The sequence below is a fragment of the Ostrinia nubilalis genome, chromosome 20 (genome assembly GCF_963855985.1).
Source record: "Ostrinia nubilalis chromosome 20, ilOstNubi1.1, whole genome shotgun sequence".
In the NCBI taxonomy this organism is placed as follows: domain Eukaryota; kingdom Metazoa; phylum Arthropoda; class Insecta; order Lepidoptera; family Crambidae; genus Ostrinia; species Ostrinia nubilalis.
The window spans coordinates 5,056,435-5,073,578 of record NC_087107.1 but is presented as its reverse complement, the minus strand read 5'-3'; the positions used below and the strand labels follow the sequence as shown (position 1 = coordinate 5,073,578).

At 40.1% G+C, this 17,144-nt stretch overlaps 1 protein-coding gene across 1 annotated transcript in view; it reads left to right on the top strand.

Annotated features, from left to right (window-relative positions):
- Positions 1-6,742, top strand: part of LOC135081519 (neurogenic locus protein delta) — a 36,044-nt gene extending 29,302 nt beyond the window's left edge. Inside the window, exons 5-7 of the mRNA XM_063976246.1 lie at positions 1,925-1,985; positions 2,147-3,514; positions 4,401-6,742. Of these exons, the coding sequence (XP_063832316.1) occupies positions 1,925-1,985; positions 2,147-3,514; positions 4,401-4,494 (1,523 nt within the window). The 3' untranslated portion in view covers positions 4,495-6,742. The remainder of the gene's footprint in view (positions 1-1,924; positions 1,986-2,146; positions 3,515-4,400) is intronic.
- Positions 6,743-17,144: the final 10,402 nt, after the last annotated feature.

Genomic DNA, 17,144 nt, shown 5'->3' with positions numbered 1-17,144 from the left:
CTCACACACACATTGCGCGGCCGCAACACAGATGCCGCGAACCGGGTCAAAAACACCTTTAACCGAGAACTGAACACCAATCGAAATAAACTCTGTACTTGACCGTGTCACGAAACTTGCCTCACATCTGCCGAACGGTATCTGCCTTCTGGGAAAGCTTAACAATCCAGAAAAACTTATTTGCATGTCCCGACGGCATTATCCCGCATCCAGCTCTCATTCTTAATGACGGGTTAACATCAGAGAGGAGCCTTTACAGACGCTTAATTTCGCCTAATTGTTAACAACAGTGGAGTTCTCACGAATATTACTTTCTGTATTGCATCGCGAATCCCACGCGCTCCTAATTTCCGTTCGGATGAAGGCAGCTGTGTAGAACAGTTAATATTTGCCAAAACCCGAACACGTGGGAAGGGCCAAACATCCTTCGGGAAGGTCGCTTTTTGTCTCTTACCTGGCCTCGGCAAAGGTCGAAGATTGTGCTCGGCGAGACCTTGGTCGCACTGCGGCACGCTACTCCATTAGAAATCGATACTGTTCGTGCCCATTGATAATTAATTGATGGTGCAGGAGGACGCATAAACATCCTCCCCGCGGCTTTTTAACTCCACTTACGGCTACTTCTGGGGAGTAATTTTTACGACTCCCGTTTTACCTACCGTAATACCGTTCAAGGGTCACGATAAGTCGAGTGGTACTCTGGCTAGAGTGGTGGAGCGCAACAGTCTGACACTTGAGCGCGTTTGATCTCCTTTGTTGGGCCGTCGAAGGCGCTTCCACTCGTTCGGCTTAATGTATCTCGTAAAATGTTATTATTCTTCGCTATAATGGCCATGAGAATACATGTAACTTAAAACACGTATTCGTGAAAGTGTGAAATCCTCCGTGAAAGCTGATTGTTTTCGTTTCCCCTACAAACAGGCATAATAAAGCTCCAGCAATTCGCCCGAGTGCGCCGTAAGCCGATTTGCGAACAAGTTTGGGGAGCTTTGCGCTCGCTGGTTGCGCTTAAACCTACGAAGTGGAGAGCCAGCGGGGTGCCTAATCTATTTCAATTACCAGACCGAATTAAGCTCTGAAAATCCACGGTGCGAGGAGCTTCGCGCAAATCGCTTCCTTATTCAATTCCAACCGAGAATAATCCAACATTTGCATCGGAATAGACTGGCAAGATGGCGTCTAGTATTTTTCTAGCGAGTTAGGGGAATAGTAACGGTCGAGTGACGGTTAGGCTCCCCGCGCTATCTGCCCCCTTTGTATTCGCTCCGATAACTTGCCCATGCGCACCCGACCGATACGAGTTCGCGCTCCGACTTCTTATTTCAAAACACTTTCCAACGTTCACCATACATCGCCGCTCGCTCTTTTGTCGACGGACACTTAGTGCATTTTTGCAGCGCGATGCACGCCGGCCGCGCCTCGCATACCACGGCACTTTCTTCACACTGTAACTTTAGAACAGGGTAAGGTTCGCCGTGTATAGAACGTAAATCACACAGTTAACGATGCGCACATATTACGCCTCTAATACATCACGAGCCGGACTTAAATATTCATCTTTCTAAGCCTTTATAAATATCTCCGCTCCGAGATGGTTTTAAATAGCGAAGGATTCGATTTATAACTAGGAAACGTATGACGGGAACTTCTAGTAAAAAATAATTTATTATAAAGTTTATGGTGGATCGTTGCGAGCGGGAGATAAATTGTTGGAGCGCGACCTCGCCCCCGGCCGGGACGCGAACCTCTCTCTTTGCGGCGTGTCCTTTGCAGAACCGCGAGATTCCAGCGCAAATGCCTTCACATCGGTTCTCATTCACGTGATTAATCGCTCGCATCCCCCCCACGTAAATTAAAGATATCCTCCGCTCATTGTGTTCGCCCCTTTGTCTCGACGCGCTAACGAATGTACTTTTTGTTGCAGCGAGGTGCTTGCCCGGCTGCGACGCAGAGCACGGCCACTGCCTCAAGCCCGACGAGTGCATGTGAGTGTCCACTTCACACTTTTGTGCTAAACGCCGACCCGCCTCCCTCCGCGGCTGAATCATTCATCCTCCTCATTGTTCCGCACGAAAAGAAAGGCGACGCTTTTTAGCCCCTTGTTATCACGTATTCTTTTCTGACGTGTGTTTTCCTTTCATTTCAGTTGTCACACGGGCTGGGTGGGCGAGCTCTGCGACCAGTGCCAGCGGCATCCGGGCTGCTTCCACGGCACCTGCTCCAAGCCCTGGGACTGCATCTGCGAGGAGGGCTGGGGCGGGCTGTTCTGCAACCAGGACCTCAACTACTGCACGAACCATCGACCGTGCAAAAACGGGGGGACTTGTCACAACACCGGCCAGGGCAGCTACACCTGCGTCTGCCCCCCGGAGTTCACCGGGCTCAACTGCGAGAAGTCCCTCCATTCCTGTGCCGTTCGACCGTGCCTGAACGGAGGAGCGTGCGTACAAGAGGGCAAGGAACTGGTGTGCGCGTGCCCCTCCGGATACGAAGGAGCCCAATGCGAAACGCGAATTCTGACCTGCGCCGACCAGCCGTGCCGGAACGGCGGCAGCTGCGAAACACGATCGTCCGGCTACGTTTGCGTGTGCCCACCTGGATTCGCCGGACCCGACTGCGCGATGGAAGCCGATCCGTGCGCTGGAAACCCTTGCAGAAACGGCGCGACGTGCTCCCGGGCCGGCGACAGCTACCGATGCTCCTGCAAACCTGGATTCAAGGGCAACCGATGCGAAATCGACATCGACGACTGCGCAGGGATCGTTTGCGAACACGGCGGGACCTGCGTGGACCTGGTGAACGACCGACGCTGCCAGTGCGCGCCCGGCTTCGTGGGGGCTCGCTGCGAGACGCGCGTAGACTTATGCTTAGCGAAGCCCTGCGCGAACGGCGGCAAGTGCCTGGTGCTGGACAACGACTACGAGTGCCGTTGCTTACCCGGTTTCGCTGGAAAGGACTGCAGCATCGACATAGACGAGTGCGATTCATCGCCCTGCCAGAACGGAGGAACGTGTCGCGACCGAGTGAACGGCTACCACTGCGACTGTTCCGCAGGGTGGGGCGGGAAATCGTGTACGGTGTTGCTAGCGGACTTTGTTTCCAAACCGGCGGGGGATCATTTGAAGCGAGTGGGGGATAACATGGGGGAGGAGGAGAGTTTGTCGGGCCGCCACGTGGCGTTGATAGCGGCGCTGTCGGCGTTGGTGCCGGCGGTGGCGTTGGCGGCGGCGGTGGCGGTGGCGTGTGTGAGGCGGCGACGGAAGCGTGCGCAGAACGCGGCCGATGCCGAGGCGCGGGCGCAGAACGCAGCCAACGCGGGGGGAGGGGGGCGGGTGATCCGCAACACGTGGGGCAAGTGTGACGCGCCCGCGGCTGAGTGCCAGAACGCTCACAACGCCGCGGCGGAGGAGTGCAAGCGCAAGACGCTTAATACTGAGAGCGCGGCGCGGCTTCTGGCTGCGCTCGACCCGAGGCTCTCGCGGCTATCCGCCGACTCCGCGTATTGTGCTAATAGGTAAGCATAATTTCTCCATTTCGAACTACCTAATCTATACTATCTATACTAATATTATAAATGCGAAAGTAACTCTGTCTGTCTCTCTTTCACGCCTAAACCACTAAACCGATTTTAATGAAATTTGGCAGGGAGATTGTTTGAGTCCCGGGAAAGGACATAGGATAGTTTTTATCCCGGTTTAAAAAAAAAAAGGCCGCGCGCGATATAGTTTTTCTGTGACAGACGAAATTCCACGCGGGCGAAGCCGCAGGCGGAAAGCTAGTATGTTAATAATGGTCAAAATAACCTGATGATATTGATGAGCAAAATGATAAGAATAGATCTTCGTAAACTTGGTGGAACTGTAACAATGACCCAATGTAAGCTTGTAAATCACTTAGGCTGAATTGCATCATATAACTTTGACCCTAACTTTATGTGCTTTTTGTATGGAGTTTCACAGATTTTTGATTTTTGTCAAAGTTAAAGTAAGATGTCACAACCCAGCGTTAAGCCTAGGCGCAAACCACCGATTTTTAGTTGGCCGATAGTTGGACCCGTTTCTAACTTCTATGAAGAACCGGCCGATACCAAATCGGTGTAATGTGCGCACTTTCATACATCTCCGTATTGATTAACTGCTCGACTCAACTACTTATCGGCCAAAAAAAATCGGTGGTGAGCACCTAGGCCAAAGTTACCTAAATTGAATACATCGTGCAAAAACGTTACCACACTACCGGTATGAGCAATCACAAGCATTTTCTCAAAGTCAAACTATTTACGTACGTGAAAACTAATCTCCAGACACGCCACCGCAATCAAGTTGTTCAGTACAATGCCGTTAATTTAAGCCAACGTTATTGAATCAACGTGTTAATGAATGTTATTTCTCTTGTTGCAGCGATACATCGCTCGTGAAGCGGGCGCTGGAAGGCGGAGGGGTGTATGTGCTCGACGACCACTGCTTACCGCCTACGTTTGCCACGCAAGTGTAGTGCTCGACCTCCCCCAGTGGACAATATAACTTATTTATTCAACGGACGCTCGTGCGAACCAGGCTGTGCGCCGCTTGTAAATATAGAGATAAAGTGTAAAGTGACACCTGTATAAACGGCTAGATTTAATCGTCGGTGTATTTATTTGCGATTCGTACGCCCTGTAAATAGTAATGGCGGGACGGATCGCGTTTTCCGCCCTATATCGGTGAACGTCGCCTGGAAAACGGACGCGTAACGTACACGTGATCGCTCCGGAGCCAGCCTTGCGGCTGCGGTTGCCAGAGTATTATTATCATTATTCGCCGAATATCTTCGCCTGTCAAACTTTGGATCAAAATTCACTGCCAGTTCTGGCAGCCGCGGCCGCAACCGCTCGGGCGAGGACCGCGTTCGCCGAGGGGCCGGGTGGACTTGTCCACCGTCTGCGATCTCTGTAGGTAACGGTGTGAAGCGACGCCGATGCACTACGGTCCGATGCGCGGCACGCCCCGCGGGGCAATACTGACCACTCAACCTCTACCGATCCGAAACTTTATTCTTCGATCTGTCTCATTTCCAACCGTTTCCATTTCGACTCACTCGCTCAGTATCGCCCCGCGGAATCTCGCACTACTAACACTATCCCCTCGACTCGCACCAGTACAGAAACCAAACCGTGCGTAAAATAAGATTCTTAGCCTAATTTATGAAAAACGCGAATGATGCGTTCATCAGTTTTACATTGATTTATTTGTGATTGACTAATTATTGTCGTTTGTTCCTATGATTTATTATAGTGAAAGTTATATTTCAGTTAAAATCTTGTTCAGGTTTTCTTGAAAATCGACATAGATTTTTTCACCCTTTTTAGCTTCCGTTCTTGGGATGTAGATCACAGTTAGCACAATAACTTAACGTTCCTGCCTGACGGTCATTCTTGGTCTCTCTATATCGATGTTCCATATAGAGGGGGCGGGAGTCGCCGTCGGAAAAAATCAGTTGTGAAAATCACGCGCGTTGTTAGTCCATAGGTTAAATATCAGGAGTACTTATAAGAAACAAATGTCGAAACCTAAGTCATGTATAGAAAAAACTATTAAGTTTTAGAATTGTAAGTATATTCTCCATTACTTTCGTAAGAGTACTGTGACAATATTATTTGTGTCATCAGGCAACATAGGACTCGATATTTCAGGTTGTTTTAACTTATTTATTTTAATAGGTACAGTTCTTGAAATATGTTGTGTTTATAGGTTCGCTGGATGCGCCACAAGCCCCATAGGGCCTGTCGCTCATCGATCGAACCGTTTATGAAATAATTTATGTTAAATTACCGTTTTATAAAACTCTTGTAGATATTATTTGGTAAGTGATAGGCGTTACCTCTTATGTTGCCTTTTGTACCAGGACGTAGATTAAAATGGTAAAAGGACAATTGTAAAATTTATATTGAGATATGAATAGACTGATGATCAATAATAATGTTCTTGTATTTAATTTTGTAAGATGACAAATTGTAAGTTTAAATTATGCGGAAATAGTAATACACAGACAATTGTACTAATAACATAATGTTTTGTACTTAAAATTGATCACAGTGAACTTCTTTCATTTTTCTTTTTGAGAAATTTTAATGATTCCATTTATATGTAACTTAACTGTGCACCAGACCAATAAAATGACAGTATTTTAATTAATTTATTGATACTTAATTACATTATTGTGAATTCCCTTAATTTTTATTAGAGAAATCATTGATTGAATTATTTTTTGAGCTTTGTTTACAATTGACTGAAGCGAATTGACTTCTTGATTATTTTGGACGCATTTTACTTAAAAATCATGAATGTATTTGTATTAGGATCTGTGAGTATACTGAAAGTAACAAATTCAAATCATTCCACTAGCTTTATCTTTTAAAATCTTATTCTTGCTATTTTCTTAAATTGTTTATTTTGCATGCGAGACCAGTGATCATTATGTATTGCAGAGTACAATCTGTCTTTCTATTTACTTTAGTATATTCACATATTTTCGATTTCAAAAGAAAAATGAAAGTAATAGTTAATTGTCAATAGTTGGAAACTTGGAAGTAATGTGTAATTCCATAGATATATTCACACAAGTCATTGTATGGCTGGCGGTGCCTGGGTGGCCAGGCACTGCACCAGTGATAATTTGCCAGCGAGTGTATGTGACGAATTAATAATGTGCAGCGAGACAGCGGAAAATAAAATGTTAATAAACAATTGTTTACAAAAGATTACTAATGCATTTTAATTCCTGAACCCTTAAACACACAAAGTATACCTACCTACCCTACATACATGAATAGCAGTATAAATATGAGGAGTAGAGTTGTTCGTGAAAAGAAAAGATTTTGGTTTTACTCAATACTCAACAATAAAACACTGTGTAGATACCAGTACAACCCGGTCAAGTTAGCTGCGCACTTGGCAACCGTGACGTCACATCGACGCTCGGTACGGACTTGGCTGACGCGGGGAGGTGTGCCGTGTACGGGTGAATGCATAGATAATTCCTCTATGGGGTGAATGCGAGGAAGTTGCATTCCAGCGAGGTGCGCGGTTAACTCCATCGCACAGTATGGAGAAGTAAAATCGGACATTCTCATTTATTTGATGAAATAGAGCTCAATTATACAAACATGATAGTAAAACTCCCGATTGAAAATACCACGTAGTTTCCGCGGTATAAAAAATCAACTAATATTTCAAAAAATTAAAAATATTGTTACTCGATAATTAATAACATTTAATTTAGAATCGTAACAATACTTCAAAGCAGTGGCGGATTTACAAATTTGCCGCTAGTAGGCCATTCAATTTTTGCCGCCCCTACCTACTGACTTTTGAAATTCAATACGTTAGTTTAATCCCGTTAATAGTATGATTGTGAACTTAATGATATTTCTGTCAGTTAATAGATTATTATTGCAACCCGCTATGTAATGAAGAGTTTAATGTTGACCTAAAACAGCAGTATGTACTAATCCTAAGGTGGGCAAAGGCATGACTTAAAAATACCTACACTATGAACACAGGCAAAATAATGTATGGTCAGTAAACATTGTTTTTGGTAAATATTTTTTATTGGACCTAACAGTTTAAAAACAATGCAAACAATTTCTATTAAAATATAACATGTTAACAATTCCGTTAATGGTGACAGACAATGAGATCAAATAAGTTTTACTAATTAATGATTTAGCAAATTTAAAATCTCGCAAGAAAATAATGTAGGTATATCGACGTATGAAATCTTTTTCATAAGTTCTGACTCTATGCACAAAAGAGATAAAGCATTAATAGGCCAGAAGAATTAGATTTTAAATCGGAAATAATTCCTACAAAAGATTTTATTGCTTTAATGGCTTCATTGGTTGCCCATTAAAACTTTCCTAGGTTTTTGACTTCGACGGAGTTGTGCTTAAGTGGTGGGGGCCCCCGAAAGGGGCGCTTTTTAGGTTTTCCGGTTATACCGCGTAAAGGACTTACCCTATCGAAAAGTGGTCTTCATTAATTATACACATATTTTGTACTTTGCCGAACATTTGCACGAGAACGGTTTGTCCAAAACATATGAATTTGGTCTTATTTAATGCAGGATTAAATGCCCTTCAACCGTCAGGAAGACCACTTTTCGATAGGGTAAGTTCTTTACGCGGTATAACTGGAAAACCGAAAAAGCGCCCCTTTCGGGGGCCCCCACCACTTAAGCACAACTCCGTCGAAGTCGAAAACCTAGGAGAGTCTTTATGGGCAACTAATGAAGCCATTAAAGCACTAAAATCTTTAGTAGGAATTCCGATTTAATTCATTTTTGTGTTTAATTCTACAGGCCTATAAGCTTTTCTTGACTTAAGAGCCATTTCACAAAAATATTCCGCGCGAATTTAGGTAAAAGCTGTCAACGCAACGTCAAAAGAGTAAAAAGAACGCTGAAATGGACAAAAAAATCTTGAGCCGTGACCGTATTAAGACTTGATTTAAGTTATTAATTTTAAGGTAGAATGAGGTATTCAAACTTGATAAATTAATTTAAATTTTTAATAGAGTTTATTAAGTCTTTTATATTTCGATTCATAATGAAACACGAATAGGTACAATATGTAAAATATATATTAAGTACAAAATAAAGACAGTCACATAGTGAAAAAAAATCTGCCCCCTTACAACTCCATCATCGGACCCTGGATACGAAATATTCGTCAAGGCAAATCACACAAGCCCAAACTCCATAGGGTTTTATTGTTTTGTTACGGAGGTGGCCATTGCATCTCCTCCAGATCCATTATCAGACAGAGCTAAGAAATAAATAAATAAATATTATTATAAGTAAACAAATAACTAAAATAATTCATCTTACTATCTTACTTCTTACTAGTCTTACTAATATTATAAATACGAAAGTTTGTGTGGATGTCTGGATGTTTGTAACACTTCACGCAAAAACTACTGAACAGATTTTGATGAAACTTTACAGTACAGTACAGCAGTACTAGGCAGCCTGTGTTCAACTATCACTCGGGTCGGACGTTCCTATCGCAAGACCTTTGGTACACTCAGTTTCGATACGACTCTAGTGCTGTGTGTAATTATTTTCGTGAATACACTGAGTTTATTAATTTCTACGAGTGGATTTCATTTTGCCTGAGACCTACGCCATGAACCCTGAACCAGAAGACCCTGTCGCCAGCGACAGCGACGCTCATCCATCCCTGGCGTCGACCAGAATAACAATGTATAGGCTATAATTTATGACGATCTGTGACAAACTAAATTTCAAGCGGGTGAAGCCTCGGGCAATAACTACTACATATTTCATACTAGCTTTTTGCCCGCGACTTCTTCTGCGATGAAGTGGAAAATGGTTCTAATAGAATTAAAATATTCTAAGAAAATTAATTTTGTCAAATGATTATATTTTTGATACAAAATCTACAAATTATTATGTTTAAATATTTGAGTACTTACAAGATTATGAGATAGATAGATAGATAGATAGATAAATGGTTTATTTGCAAAACACATTGACACAAAAGAAGCAAAAAGTAAGATTAATAAACACAGGAGTAGCAGGAAAGATATAGTACATTACAAAGAGAAAGAAAGAAAATCCTGCGCGCTAAGGTATAAGTGTGCCGCAGCGATGCAAAAAAGCAGAGAGCTCAGTGTAGACACTGCTCTGAAATGAGCAGAACACTGATTTTCAGCTCTTGCTTAGAGATCTTTCTAAAACAAAATTAAAACACTACACCTGTCGCAGATTTCTTTGTAAACAATGTTTTTTTGTTTTTCCTTCAGGTGCTAAAATCACCAGGCTATTGTGTGCGCATACTCTGGAGTATTCCACATACAACTGGTCGTCGGAGAAGCATAGATTTCCATTAAGTCTACTCCCGCTACCATATGGAACTCCGCTAAAACTCGTGAGGGCGCCAACACTTGCTTTTGTATCGAAAATTAGTATGAGCAGCTGCGCACGCGGTTGCCCGTTGCAGGCTCTATGCAACCACACTATTTTAAACCGTGGTCCCTAAGCATGAGATGGGAAACTGCACTCTCTTGAATTCTCTTGAATTTGATGGTGTTAGAGGAATCCTAGGAATGAATACAGACTTTCCAATGGAATCTCCTCATCAATATTGCGAAATTGCGAGTTGCAATGCAATGTTACGTTTTCACTTGTTATTTTATTGTAATCTGACCTTGATTTTTCAAACACGTGTCAAAATAAAAAAAAACCGGCCAAGTGCGAGTCGGACTCGCACACCGAGGGTTCCGCCGTTCAAACGTAGCGGTTTACAATTTATGACGTATTAAATCAAATTACTTACTAGATATCGTACTTAGTCTTTAAGTTTTGATTCCGTTGCGAGTAGTGGCGAATTTCAAAATATGCGGTATGATTATAAGTAGGTACCTACCTCAGCGTTTTGAATTTTTGCGTTGATTTAGAATTTTTCACAGTTTAGAGGCAATTAGATTTAAGAAGTGTTTGATATGAATTTCAACTTTAATATCTCTACGCGTTCATGTGAAAAAGGGTAGGTAGTAAGTTTATAATTATTAAAAAAAAAATTATGTCATTTAAGCAAAAATAATATTTTAATATTTTATGTAACTTCAAATTTATCATTTTCGCAATTTTTCCTTTATATGTACTATATAACGTTGCTTCGTGCCGAATTTCAAGATTCTGAGTTCACGGGAAGTACCTTGTAGGTTTTGATTCCCTAGCGTGTGACGGAAATTCGTCTAAGGTGTCGGTATAAACTGCTGTATCTTTTGATCGCGTTAACTTAGAAGTTTGATTTTTTCACTGCTTAAAGGGACAATAAACCTAAGTATTTGGTATAAATTTCAATTTGATACCTTTATTTGTTCGTGAGAAATAAGGTAGTAAGTTTCATTTTATTAAAATACTAGCTTTCCGCCCGCGGCTTCGCCCGCGTGGAATTTTGTCTGTCACAGAAAAACTATATCGCGCGCGTCCCTGTTTCAAAAACCGGGATAAAAACTATCCTATGTTCTTTCCCAGGACTCAAACTATCTCTATGCTAAATTTCATCAAAATCGGTTGCGAGGTTTAAGCGGGAAAGCGTAACAGACAGACAGACAGACAGACAGACAGACAGACAGAGTTACTTTCGCATTTATAATATTAGTTGGGATTTTTATTATATTATATAACTAAAAAAATGAGATTTTCGCAATATTTCCTATATTTGCATTATATGACAATGCTTTATGCCAAATTTCAAGATTCTGAGTTTACGGGAAGTAGTAAGTTTTCGACACTCGCAAAGGAATCAAAACCTACAGTTTTGATTCCTTTGCGAGTGTCGAAAATTTGTTGAAAATATCGACATAATCGGCTGTATCTTTTGATTGGCTTGGCTTAGAAGTTTGATATTTTCACAGCTTAAAGGGACAATAGACCTGAGTATTTCATGTGAGTTTCAGCTTGATACGTCCACGCGTTCTTGAGATAAAGGGTCTTGACAGACGGACGGACAGACGGACAACAAAGTGATCCTATAAGGGTTCCGTTTTTTCCTTTTGAGGTACGGAACCCTAAAAATAATTTAAATCAAAAATACTAAGGAATATTTGATTGATATCAACTTAGAAACAAGCACAGATCACAGAAACTAAAGGGAAATGTGACAAGGGACAAATTGGAACATATTGCTTGTGAAAGCAATGATGACAGTAGCGACGTCATTATGTAAACAGTTTATATTGCTTGCATAGTACTAAAGATTATTCGAACGTTGAATACTGATACCGCAGTGGATAATGAGCACATAATTTGATTTCTTTGTGTGTGTGAATTTCTAATACGACACTGAGTTTCAAACTCAGCGCATTACTTAGCATCTCTCTATATTTCTATGGAACCAAGTTATCTCCAAAATAACATTCCACACCTTTTTAACCTAGTCAGGTAATAATTTTAATAAAATACGAAGCACGTCATCTATCAATAGGATATATTTTAGAAGTTAATAAATTATGCATAAAATATAAACACTTTAGAAGTTTAGTTAAATCGAAGAATTTCTGAAAAACAAGTACTAAAATCGTACTGAAAAAAAAAGTATTAATCTAATTTATTTATTAAATGTCGAATTTTATCAAAGATTTTGGACTAAAGTTTTTGAAAATATTTTATAGCCTACATAGAAAAAAATTAGGATTCTAAATCGTGAAAGAATTTTTTTTCGGAGCCTATTGCCTCCAAACAAACAAACAAACAATTAAATCTTTCCTCTTTTATTAGTATAGATTTAACAACAAAGCTTCCCACTCGAAACAAAACGCTTCTTTTTCTTCTTCACGAAACAAAACTCAAAGCGGATAAATAAATAAACAAATCTTTGGACAATTTCACAGCGCCATCTAGTCCAAAAGTAGGCAACCAATATGCTTGTGTTAAGGGTGCTAGCATAATTGATATACTTTTTTATAATTTATTAATTAAATTAAATACATGGTACCTACATATTATACATAGTTACACTCAGATCCGTCAAAGAAATCAAAATTCATCATTTCAATTTCTGCTCGGCCGGCCGACTCGAAACTGCCTCTCGGCATAGTATCAAATGTATTTGGTCGCCGTACAAATCACCGCTTTACGACACGAACGCACGTAAACGTCACGGCGGGAAAAATGACACAGGTCCTACCTTGACGGGCGCTCGCGCCATACTAATCGATGTCGGCTTGCGCATTGTAATTTATACTGATATTCACATCAATATTTTGACAAAGTGGTTACTAATATTTAAACAATAACTGTAGAAATCAATTCTACAATGAATATTCTTTATTTTGGGATACTTTTATTGCAGTTATTGCTGTGTTTTTAAACCAAAAACCACGATCAAAATGTGACGTTAATCTTCAAATTTGCCAAATTATTTTTAGATTTTACTCAATAATGGTAATGAAATTCAAGAATCTATTTCATTAATGGACTACAAGAATATATGTCCGATGATTACTATATATTTTTAAGCTTATTATATGAGCATAAATAATAGATACAGGACTTTGAAAATGAGTCTGCGGCAATTTTTCCGTAAAATGGTTGTGGGAGATGGGGCACTGTGAATTAAGCAAAAGAGTTTTAGTAAATCCGTTTCATTAATGGTCAACACCAAGGATTGACCTATCTTTCGCAGTTATTAAATAATCTCTGGGTGTTGCTTAAGTAGTAATTCATGCTTCCAAAATCTTAGAAATTCGCACGAAAATGTAAAATGGCTCTTAGATAGTTTTTAACCCGTTTTAAGCAAGAAAAGCTTCTCACCTGAATGTGCACAGAGCCATGCGAAGTACTATATCCAGTATAATTAGCTAAAAACTACTTAAAGGTAAACAGAAAGACCAAGGCTTGGTAATACAGGGTGGCCCAGAAGAAAATTAACTTTTGAAAATTCAAGGAAACTAAAATTGTACCTACATTTTTATAGAACTTTAACTATTGCAATTTGAAGAAAATTTAATGCAATTTATTTTTAAATTTACCTTTATAAAATTACATCGCCCAGGAGATTTCTTTGACGCTTACAACATTCGATCAACATACATCAAAATCTTGGAATACGTTCGTCAGAATGAGGGCTATCGTTTTAGCGCTCACCAGTTAGCGCCACTGTAGTAGAGTAAGGTCCTGTCAATCGCCAGGGGTGCCAACTGTTAAGTATAAAAACGATAGCCCTCATTACTTTGAAACCTATTTTCAATTTTTTGCCGAATGCTCAGCTTCAGTTGCTGCATGGTTGTTGGATTATTAAAAGTATACTCTATTCTTAATGTAAGTAACACCACAAAAAATAATTTTCTGGAGTGAGATCAGGGCTTCCGGGTGACCAGGAGATGTCACCCCGTCCTGAAATTATTTTTTTGTGGGAACATGTCTCTTACCATCTAAATGCTCTCAGTTGAAGTGTGACACGTAGCCCCATCTTGATGAAACCAAGTGCTCCGGTCATAACCTTGCAGCTTTGAAATCAAAAAGCTTTTCAGCCTACCAGTATAGCGCTCTCAAAAATTAATAATCCTTTCAATGCAACAAACCAATTAAGCAGTGGTGAAATCTCACTGCCTCTAAGAAGCGCTAATCTCATTCCAGCAGACTTCTTTTTGTGAGGTTACCTTATGAGCAGAGTATACTCTAATAATCCAAAAACTCTGCAGCATTCATCCATCCTGAATCCATTTTGAGGTAACTCTAAGGGCTCCTGCGGCGGCGGCGCGGTAGCGGCGTCGTGTGCATCAGTGCTCAGTGCAAAGTTTTCCAAAATGTTGATGTATGTTGACCGAAAGTTGTAAACGTCAAGGGAATCACATGTACGATAAAATTTATAAAAGATAGTAAATTTTAAAATAAATTGCACTACCTTTAAATTGCAATAGCTTAAGTTCTACAAAAATGTACAGTTTTCGTTTCCTTGAATTTTTAAAAGTGAATTTTCTTCTGGCCTCCCTGTAAAACAATATACACGAAGTTGTGGAGAGATGGTGCTCGTGCTAGGCTCCGAAGATCCTGTGTTACTTAAGAGTTTTTTATTTTATTTTTATTGAAACGCTATTGGAATATTTTAAAATTCATGATCACATAAGTACCTAAGTATATATTACAGTGCGTTTATTTATATATGGATTGTGTAGGTATACGTATAATTATAATATTTTTTCATGTAAAAAAATTTGCTAAATTTGCCGCCCCTCTAAATCTGCCGCCCTAGGCACTGGCCTACTTGGCCTATTGGTAAATCCGCCACTGCTTCAAAGAGCTCTTAAAACTACACGCAATAAGCGTTTTAAGTGCTTCGTAATGCGAGCTCAGAGCAGTCGCCCGGCAAGCAAAAGGTCGTGGGTTCGATTCCCGCCTTAGGCAGTTCGATTTTTTCAAGTGATTTATAATTTCATTAAATTCCATAAATAATTTTAAATAATACCTACTCCCTCAGCACATAGAATAAACTATTGCAAGTTTGTTTTTTAATTTAAATCTGTTACTACTTCTAATATTGTTCGAAGTAGTATCCTTCACTATTGCTATGCATTTTCTCGCTCTATCTAAGTAGGCACCTACAATATAGCTTCTCTTAACGAATTTTAGTACCTACCTACAATATGGTTCATCTAAGTTGTTTGCTCGTGCACTGTAGAGTGTAGACCCGGGACTTTTAAGAAACCCCACAGAAAACTGAGGAGAGGCCAACGAATGTAGTAAATGTGGCTGTACTAAGTAAATAATGCAAGCTGAAAACATTGATCCAGTTTATTCTGTAACCTGTCATTGATACCATTTGATAGAGCTACTTAGTGAAGCACTTTCAGGATCAGTACTTTCGATATTAACTAGTTTAAAAATAATCGAGTGAAGACACTCGTTACCTGCACCCTGATATCATCACGCTAAGACCAATAGGAGCGGAGTACCAATGAAGAATACATTCTAGCGCTAGCCCAAAGTAACTGTTCCACGCGGACAGAAGCTAGCATAATAAAGACTGTAAGTATGCACTTATTAGAAAATCGACCAATTTACTTTTTTTAACCATAGGATCATAAGATTCAATAAATCGATATTAATTTATTTAAATAAAAATAAATATTCTACACTAACCTGGACTTGCAGCTCGAACAGCATCCCCGCCTTACATAACACAAACACTTCACTAACTTTGCCTCAACACGTCTGTTCACTGTGGAGGTTGGAGAGCAACTGACAATTTGGTACTCGAATCGTCATAAAGTAAACTAGTGAATGAGTGAACCGAGTAAATGATTTCCGAAAATTCGCTTGCTTCACCCGGGAATCGAACCGAATGTGGTAAAAATTACACCCTGTATTTTTTATTACACGATCGATATGGTTAAATCTAAGGATAAAAACTAATAAACTTGATAAATAAACAATAAATGTAATAACTTATTACTAATAAGGTATAAAACCTGTGTAATAAAAAAAATAAATCAAATAGAAAAACATGAATACAAATGGAAATGGTGATTTTTTGGAAATCTTTGAATGCAGTCCTTTTCTTTTAAAATATTAAGGTATGTTTTCTTGAGTAAAATATTATCTATCTAAATTCTAAAGCATTCCCTTCAAGTGGCATTACAAAATTCCACCCTGTATAACCTAAAGCCTGCGTTGCAACTTGTTCCAGTTTGTCTCCAACTCCTCCACATAAAAAAAAACCAACCAGCGAAGGTAGTTTGCAAGTTGTTTCTCAAGGTATGCTACTAATAAGTATTGCAGGTAGGGATTGCAATCCGGTATCATTTTCAATCCGGCCGGATTTCACCGGATTGACGCTAATCCGGCCGGATCCGGCCGGATTGCAAAGTTACTTGGTCTAGTATTTAGTGATTTTTAGTTTTGATAATAGTACATAAAAGAAAAATAAAATACGTATTTTCGGAAAATAAAGTCACTTTTATTTATATTTTTCGGTATTAATTGTAATTTTTGGTACGTTACTATTTGTACTAATAAAATTATGAAAATTCTAAATAATAAAGTTAGTAATCAGTCTGACTCTCACTTATTGCTGTATGTAAGTATCTGAAAGTACTTAAGTAATAATACTATTAAACTCTTATTAATAATTTACACAGACTTAAATCAACAAAACAGTCTTTTAAATTTGTACTTATAAATTCAACTTCGGTTCTTTTTAAGAAATAATCTGACTCCTAAGAAACAATAAAACAAGAAGCATTTATTTTTTGCAAAGGAAAATGCAATGTAGTGTCGCACCACGTCCAGCGATCTGGCAAATGCGCGCGCGCTCGACTTTCCCAGTTCACGTTCGCGTATTTTTTGCTTTACCGGATCCGCCACCGGATCCGGCGCAGACTCACCGGATCCGGTAGGTCCAAAAACACACCGGATCCGCCGGATTACCGGATCCGCCGGACCGGATTGCAATCCCTAATTGCAGGCCATCTCTCATTCATCAAATCTTATTAAATACTTGTCTATAATACCTATTTATTTATGTCAGTTGTTTCCTAATGTATTTTCCTACCTAGGTACAAAGGGTTCGAACATCCCTAATGACAGGACTGGATGGTCTCCCAAACCAAATAAAGGGCGTAGTTAAATGAAACAAG